General features: G+C 40.6%; 1 protein-coding gene across 1 annotated transcript in view; it reads right to left on the reverse strand.

The window, feature by feature from the left end:
- The window catches only part of UPF2 (UPF2 regulator of nonsense mediated mRNA decay), a 122,670-nt gene that overhangs the window by 87,035 nt on the left and 27,430 nt on the right, over positions 1–8,205 (reverse strand). Inside the window, 1 exon segment of the mRNA XM_017886701.1 lies at positions 4,921–5,081. Coding sequence (XP_017742190.1) covers positions 4,921–5,081 — 161 coding nt within the window.

Consider the following 8,205-nt stretch of genomic DNA (forward strand, 5'->3'; position numbering starts at 1 on the left):
AAAAAAAAAGAATTAGATGGCACTGATGTATTAAAATGAAAACAAATCTGAGACATATGATTAACTGGAAAAAGTGGCTATAGAATAAAGGATATTCTGATCACTGGACAATGTAAGCCTCTTCTGGACAAGATAAAGTACTGTATCAGTGACCCAAAATAACTAAAGATGTAAGCAAACAATATTAAAACAATGATTTCCAAACATTGGACATCAGGCAGTATAGGTAAATAATCCCTGATAAAGAGCAGACAAAAACTCAGCTCTACAATTGCCCCAGCTTACTTCATAAAGAGATTTTTTTAGGCTGTGGCCAAGTAAGAGAGAAGCCAGGCAGTCTCCCCGAGTTGAGGATGAGAGCTGAGAGTCTGGTAATACTCTACCCAAGGCAGGTAGAGTTTCCAGGACACAGTACCAGAGAGGAGAAACCAGCACAAAGATAGACTTCAAAAGATTTGCAGAGTCTCCTTGAACATTCAACTGAGTACTGATCGGCTCCTATGTATAAGGAAACAAAGTGTTCACCTGAGTACTGATCAGCCTCTACATGTGAGGAAACTAGGTGAGACTGGGAAAATAACTACTGAAAAGAATTAAGACTCATAGAGAGGCTCATGGGGCCAGGAATAGTACCCACCAGGCTGACTGAAGAATCTTCTTTTTTTTTTTTTTTTTTTTTTGAGACGGAGTCTCGCTCTGTCGCCCAGGCTGGAGTGCAGTGGCCGGATCTCAGCTCACTGCAAGCTCCGCCTCCCGGGTTCACGCCATTCTCCTGCCTCAGCCTCCCGAGTAGCTGGGACTACAGGCGCCCGCCACCTCGCCCGGCTAGTTTTTTGTATTTTTTTAGTAGAGACGGGGTTTCACGGTATTAGTCAGGATGGTCTCGATCTCCTGACCTCGTGATCCGCCCGTCTGGGCCTCCCAAAGTGCTGGGATCACAGGCTTGAGCCACCGCGCCCGGCCAAGAATCTTCTAAGACTCTACTTTATCAGATAAGAGTCCAGAAAGGTACTGCCTCAGTATTAGGAAAAATAAGCCCTAGATTAAAGGCTGCTCTGATACCTCCTAACAAAGCATCCTTTCAAAGATGAAACTATTTCCAAGTAACTTAACTGAACCCCAGGATGAAGCTTAATGATATTTATAAGAATGCAAAAATATCCAGGACACATCCAATAAAACATTAGCAGGCATGAAGAAAATAGGGTAAGATAAAGAAGAAAAAGAAAATATGACAAGATATAGAAGAAAAGAAAATAAGACAAGATATAGAAGAAAAGAAAATATGACAAGATATAGAGATAACAAATGACTTCTCTAAATGGAATTAAATTATTGGACACTGTAGAAGAAAAGATTAGTGAACCTGAAGACATAACAATAGAAACCACCCAAAAGGAAAGGCAGGAAAAAATAATGAAGAACAAAAAGGACAGGACATTAATAAGCTGTGGGACAACTTTGAACACCTAAAATACCTGTGATTGAGTCCCTGTAGGAGAGGTGACAAAGAAGGAAAGAGAAAACACAATTGAAAATAAAGGTCAAGATTTTCCTAATTTGATGATAACTATACACCCACAGATCCAGGAAGTTCAAGGAACCCCAAGTACAAGAAATGAAGAAAACCATACCAAGCCACACCATAACTAAGCTGCTTGAAATCAGCGATAATGAAAAAATTTTAAAGCAATGAGAGAAAAAAATATATAAATTATATAAATAAGAACAAAGGTAAGAAAGGTAGGAGCACTCTTGATGGAACAATGCAAGCTAGAAGACATAGAGGAGTAACATCTTTAAAGTACTGAAAGAAAAAAAAAGCTCTCGCCCTTAAGTTCTATGTCTGAAAAAAAACATTTTTTTTTTTTAAGATACAGAGTCTCATTCTGTCACCCAGGCTGAATATCTGGGCTCATGCAATCCTCCCACCTCAGCCTCCCAAGTAGCTAGGACTACAGGCTTGTGCCACATGACTGGCTAAATTTGTTTTTTTTTTTTTAGTTTTTTGTAGAGACAGGATCTCACTATGTTGCCCTGACTAGTCTCAAACTCACCTCAAACAATCCTCCTGCCTTGGCCTCCCAAAGCCCTGGTATTACAGGCATAAGCCACCATGCCTAGACAAAAAGATCTTTTAAAAACAATGACAGGGCTGGGCACAGTGGCTCAAGTCTGTAATCCCAGCACTTTGGGAGGCTGAGGCAGGCAGATCACTTGAGCTCAAAAGTTCGAGACCAGCCTGACCAACATGGTGAAACCCCATCTCTACTAAAAAGGCAAAAATTAGCCGGGTTTGGTGGCGCATACCTGTAGTCCCAGTTATTGCTTGGGAGGCTGAGGCACAAGAACTGCTTGAACCTGGGACGCAGAGGTTGCAGTGAGCCAAGACTGCACCATCGCATTCCAGCCTGGGTGATGGAGTGACACTCTGTCTCCAAAATAAAATAAAACAATGACAGAATTTTTTCAAGGTCTATTAATTCTGGAAGATGTCTAAAAATACATTTAAAGGCATGACAGAGGGCAGTGGCTCACGCCTGTAATCCCAACGCTTTGGGAGGTCGAAACGGGTGGATCACCTGAGGTTAGGAGTTTGAAACCAGCCTGATCAACATGGAGAAACCCTGTCTCTACTAAAAATACAAAATTAGCTGGGTGTATGGAGAAACCCTGTCTCTACTAAAAATACAAAATTAGCTGGGTGTGGTGGCACATGCCTGTAATCCCAGCTACTCAGAAGGCTGAGGCAGGAGAATTGCTTGAACCTGGCAGGCAGAGGTTGCAGTGAGCCGAGATCGCGCCATTGCACTCCAGTCTGGGCAACAAGAGCAAAACTCTGTCTCAAAAATAATAATAATAATAATAATACATTTAAAGTCATTTAAAATGAAAAGAAAAATTAGCTTAAATTTCAGTATGACAATTAGAGGAAAAGGGTAAAGAAACCAACTAAATTAATCCCCAAGTATGCTAATTATTTTTTTTTTTTTTTTGAGACGGAGTCTCACCCAGGCTGGAGTGCAATGGTGCAATCTGAACTCTCCACAACCTCCGCCTCCCGGGTTCAAGCGGTTCTCCTGCCTCAGCCTCCTAAGTAGCTGGGATTAGAGGCACACACCACAATGCCCAGCTAACTTTTGTATCTTTAGTAGAGACGGGGTTTCACCACCTTGGCCAGGCTAGTCTTGAACTCCTGACCTTGTGATCCGCCCACCTTGGCCTCCCAAAGTGCTGGGTTTAGAGGCGTGAGCCACCATGCCTGGCCATATGCCAAATATTATACAGAGATTTTGGTTCTAAAATATCATAACAAATATACTGAGAAAGTTCTGAGAAACAAGCCAGGGTCAACCAAAACACAAATTCTATGATGAAACTTTTTTAAAACATTTAAAAACTTTGGCCGGGCATGGTGGCTCAAGCCACCGTAATTCCAGCACTTTGGGAGGCCGAGGCGGGCGGATCATGAGGTCAGGAGATGGAGATCATCCTGGCTAATACAGTGAAACCCCGTTTCTACTAAAAACACAAAAAATGAGGCAGGTGTGGTAGCGGGCACCTGTAGTCCCAGCTATTCGGGAGGCTGAGGCAGAAGAATGGCCTGAACCAGGGAGGCAGAGTTTGCAGTGAGCGGAGACAGCACCACTGCACTCCAGCCTGGGCAACAGAGAGAGACTCCATCTAAAAAAAAAAAAAACAACACATTTAAAAAGTTTGATTGAGACTGAGTTTTTGAGATACTGAATAGGAGGCTGGGTGCAGTGGCTCACACCTATAATCTCAGCACTTTGGGAGGCCAAGGCAGGAGGATTGCCTGAGCTAAGGAGTTTGAGACCAGCCTGAGAAACATGGTAAAACCTTGTCTCTAATTAGCCAGACATGGTAGTGCACACCTGTAGTCCCAGCTACTTGGGAGACTGAGGCAGGAGAATCATTTGAGCCCAACAGGCAGAGGCTGCAGTGAGCTGAGACTGTGCCACTACATTCCAGCCTGAGCAACAGAGCAAGGCTCTGTCTCAAAGAAAAAAAAGTGTAAGAATTATGTACATTATTATATATAAATATAATAAATGCATTCACAGTATACAACAGGTATTTCTTACCAAGAATATTAAATATAAATTTTTCTTTAATTACAAAAGGATATTTTACAAATACTTCACCCTTAAAATTTCTTTTTTTTTGAGACAGGGTCTCACTCTGTCATCCAGGCTGGAGTGCAGTGGCACAATCTCAGCTCACTGCAACTTCTGACCCCCATGTTCATGTGATTCTCCTGCCTCAGCTTCCTGAGTAGCTGGGACTACAGGCACGTGCCACCACACCAAGCTAATTTTTGTGTTTTTAGTAGAGACGGAGTTTCAGTGTTGGTCAGGCTGGTCTTGAACTCCTGACCTCGTGATCCTCCCGCCTCGGCCTCCCAAAGTGCTGGGATTATAGGAATGAGCCACTGAGACCGGCCACCCTTAAGATTTCTAAGTAAACAGAATTGCCAGGAAATTCAAAGATACCTATCTATTACACAAGAATCTGAATGAACTCATCATATTGTCATATGAGTTAATTATTATTTTCTATGTCCAGAGACTCTTCCATTCAGGGATCATTTCAAATAGCTTTTCAAGGTTATCAATAGGTTTTAACACCATTTCTTTATTTAAAAACTTCTTTAAAAAACAGAGATGGGGTCTCACTATGTTGCCCAGGCTGCTGTCAAAACTCCTGGTCTCAAGCGATCCTCTTACCTTGGATTCCCAAAGTGTTGAGGTTACAGGCATGAGCCACCATGTCTGCCCATTTTTAAAATGTTGAAGCCATTTTAAAAATTTAAATTCGCAATACTGCACATCTGACAAGCCTAAAGGTAAGTGACAGTGCTTATAGAAAACACAATGTTTGTTTTTAAGGATATCTTACCTTCTGGTGTTGGTTTGTCTTGAGGAAGATCTGGCATATTTTCATCCAAAAGGTCTGCTAAGGATTGAGAATTTGCCAGCAACTTCTGGTAAGACATAGCAAATTCCTCATACTGTTTATGTCTATCTTCACTGAGCTCCCCTTTAGAATGTAGAATGCGCCTATAAACAAATAAAATCATCTGACAGTCTTATCAAAACAGATGTGATCACAAATTGTTACATATGAGAAACATTCCATAATTTGATTTTCTCATACAAATTTAGTATAATTTTCATTTTTATTTAACATTTGAATCTACTATTTTCAAAATGTATCTGAAATGCATAATCAAATTTACCTGAACATTTAAATTTTAACACTGGTTCCTCAAAGAATATGAAGAATGCTTGCTGAAATACCATAATATTTAACAATACACATCTAAATAATTTTAAATTATTCAGTATTTTATTACAGTCACACTCTTCTCAGATAAAGTTAACCAAAACTAACACAACTACACAAGCCAATTTTCAAAAGCAACAGGTTATAGAAAGAATCAATTATTCTTAAACCTCCATGATTTGAATCAGAAATATCATTATTTAACAATATATCACAAAATAATAAAAAAAATTTGGTTTTTTATTACTGTCATACTTCCCTCAGACATACAGAGCTAACCAAAAATATATATATATTTTTTGAGACAGAGTCTCGCTCTGTCGCCCAGGCTGGAGTGCAGTGGCCAGATCTCAGCTCACTGCAAGCTCCGCCTCCCGGGTTTATGCCATTCTCCTGCCTCAGCCTCCTGAGTAGCTGGGACTACAGGCGCCTGCCACCGCGTCCGGCTAGTTTTTTGTATTTTTTAGTAGAGACGGGGTTTCACCATGTTAGCCAGGATGGTCTCGATCTCCCGACCTCGTGATCCGCCCATCTGGGCCTCCCAAAGTGCCGGGATTACAGGCTTGAGCCACCGCGCCCGGCCAACCAAAAATATTTAACACAACTACACAACTCAGTTTTCAAAACCAATAGACTTTGAACAGGTTCAAAAACAATAGAATCAGTTATCCTTAAACTTCCATAATGATTTTAATCAAGATTATCTTTTGAAAAAGCCCACAATCTTCCCCACAGCCAATTCTCAATCTACTGTGCAAGTACTGGTTATTTATCCAGGTAATGGAGAAGTCCGCTTACTCAGGCCAGCCCGTATCAAGGAACTAAGGACATTACCACTCTTCCACTTTGCAAGAATACACCAATAAGCCCATAACTACAAATGCAAAACTACTGAAAACACCAAAATGTATAGAGTAAAAGTCTTATTATATTCGTGTAAATAAATCATTGAGACTTATATAGCTGGATCCAATTTTTTACATATAAAATATCCATGTGGTACTATAATATTCAAAATTTATAAACCATAATGCAAATACAATGTTTCAAAAGTCAATTATCAATTACAAAGTTATTTTACAAGTAATACTTAGAAGTTTTTTTATTTCTTGTTGAGTTTTCTTCTGAACAGTGAAGAAAACAAGGTTTTCTGTAATGCCATCTTCCATCTTCTAAAAGTTACAGAGAAAAGGCAGAAAATAATGCCTATATTTATTCTTCCCAGATTATTTGAAACAATGTCAAAACTTTCCCATTTTTCCCTATTTCTACTCACATGAGCTTTTGTTTAAATACTATAACAATTCAGCGTGGCATGGTGACTCACGCCTATAATCCCAGCACTCTGGGAGGATGAGGCAGGCGGATCACCTGAGGTCAGGAGTTTGAGACCAGCCTGGTCAACGTGGCAAAACCTCGTCTCTAATAAAAATACAAAAATTAGCCAGGTGCAGTGATGTGCGCCTATAATCCCAGTTACTCAAGAGGCTGAGGCAGGAGAATCGCTTGAACCCAGGAGGCGGAGGGTGCAGTGACCCGAGATCGTGCCATTGCAATCCAGGCTGGGTGACAGAGCAGGACTCCTGTCTCATAAACAAATAAATACTATAACAATTCAAGTAACAACATTTTCAATTTTCCAAATATTAATTCCCATTACAAGTGCATCAGTGCATAGATTCATGAAATCCAGTTATTTCCTCTTTTCAAATCTGGCCTATTAGGGTCTAAAATGAGAAATTTCATTTTCTTATGATTTAAATATACATTAGTTATCATTCTACCAACACATTAGTAAAATGTTAAAACAGTTTAACCATAACAATCCAGGCTAAAAAGTGCTTCTCTAAAAATATTGTCATTAGAGAGCATTTTTCCCTCTTCAAACATTTGTTTCAGACTACTGTTACAAACACAAAATTTTTTCAGTAATTTTATGAATGAATTTTAAAATTAAAACAAAACCCATAGCATTTTAACATATTCACACCTATGAAAGACAGCATTAGCACTCTGAATAAGCTTGTTAAAACTTTTAATCAGAAGTTCTAATAGAACTCATTTTGGATGTTAACAGTCATTAAAAAAATTTTTTTTTCTATTTACTTTTATTTTTTGTAGAGACGGGAATCTGACTATGTTGGCCAAGCTGGTCTCGAACACCTGGCCTCTAGCAATCCTCCCACCTCAAACTCCCAAAATGTTGGGATTACAGGTGTGAGCCACCACACTCAGCCAAAATTAAGTAAATTACTGAAATAAGCAATACTCAGAAGTAGGTTACTTAGGCTGGGCGCGGTGGCTCACACCTGTAATCCCAGAACTTTGGAAGGCCAAGGTGGGCAGATCACAAGGTCAGCAGTCTGAGACTATCCTGGCCAATTTGGTGAAACACTGTCTCTACTAAAAATAAAAAAATTAGCCGGGCACGGTGGCAGGCACCTGTAATCCCAGCTACTTGGGAGGCTGAGGCAGAAGAATCACTTCAACCCAGGAGGCAGAGGTTGCAGTGAGCCGAGATTGCACCACTGCACTCCAGCCCGGGCAACAGACTCTGTCTTAAAAAAAAAAAAAAGAAAAGAAAAGAAGCAAGTTACTTAAAAATATCTGCAATGTAGGACTGGGCATGGTGGCTCACACCTGTAATCCCAGCACTTTGGGAGGCTGAGCCAGGTGGATCACCTGAGGTGAGGAGTTCAAGATCAGCCTGGCAAACATGGTGAAACCTCGTCTCTACAAAAACATAAAAATTAGCCAGGCATGATGGTGGGTGCCTGTAATCCTAGCTCCTTGGGAGGCTGAGGCAGGAGAATCATTTGAACCCAGGAGGCAGAGGTTGCAGTGAGCTGAGATTGCACCACTGCACTCCAGCCTGGGCAACAGAGCGAGACTCCATCT

This window comes from Rhinopithecus bieti, unplaced genomic scaffold, assembly GCF_001698545.2.
Source record: "Rhinopithecus bieti isolate Rb0 unplaced genomic scaffold, ASM169854v2 scaffold_13900, whole genome shotgun sequence".
NCBI lineage: Eukaryota > Metazoa > Chordata > Mammalia > Primates > Cercopithecidae > Rhinopithecus > Rhinopithecus bieti.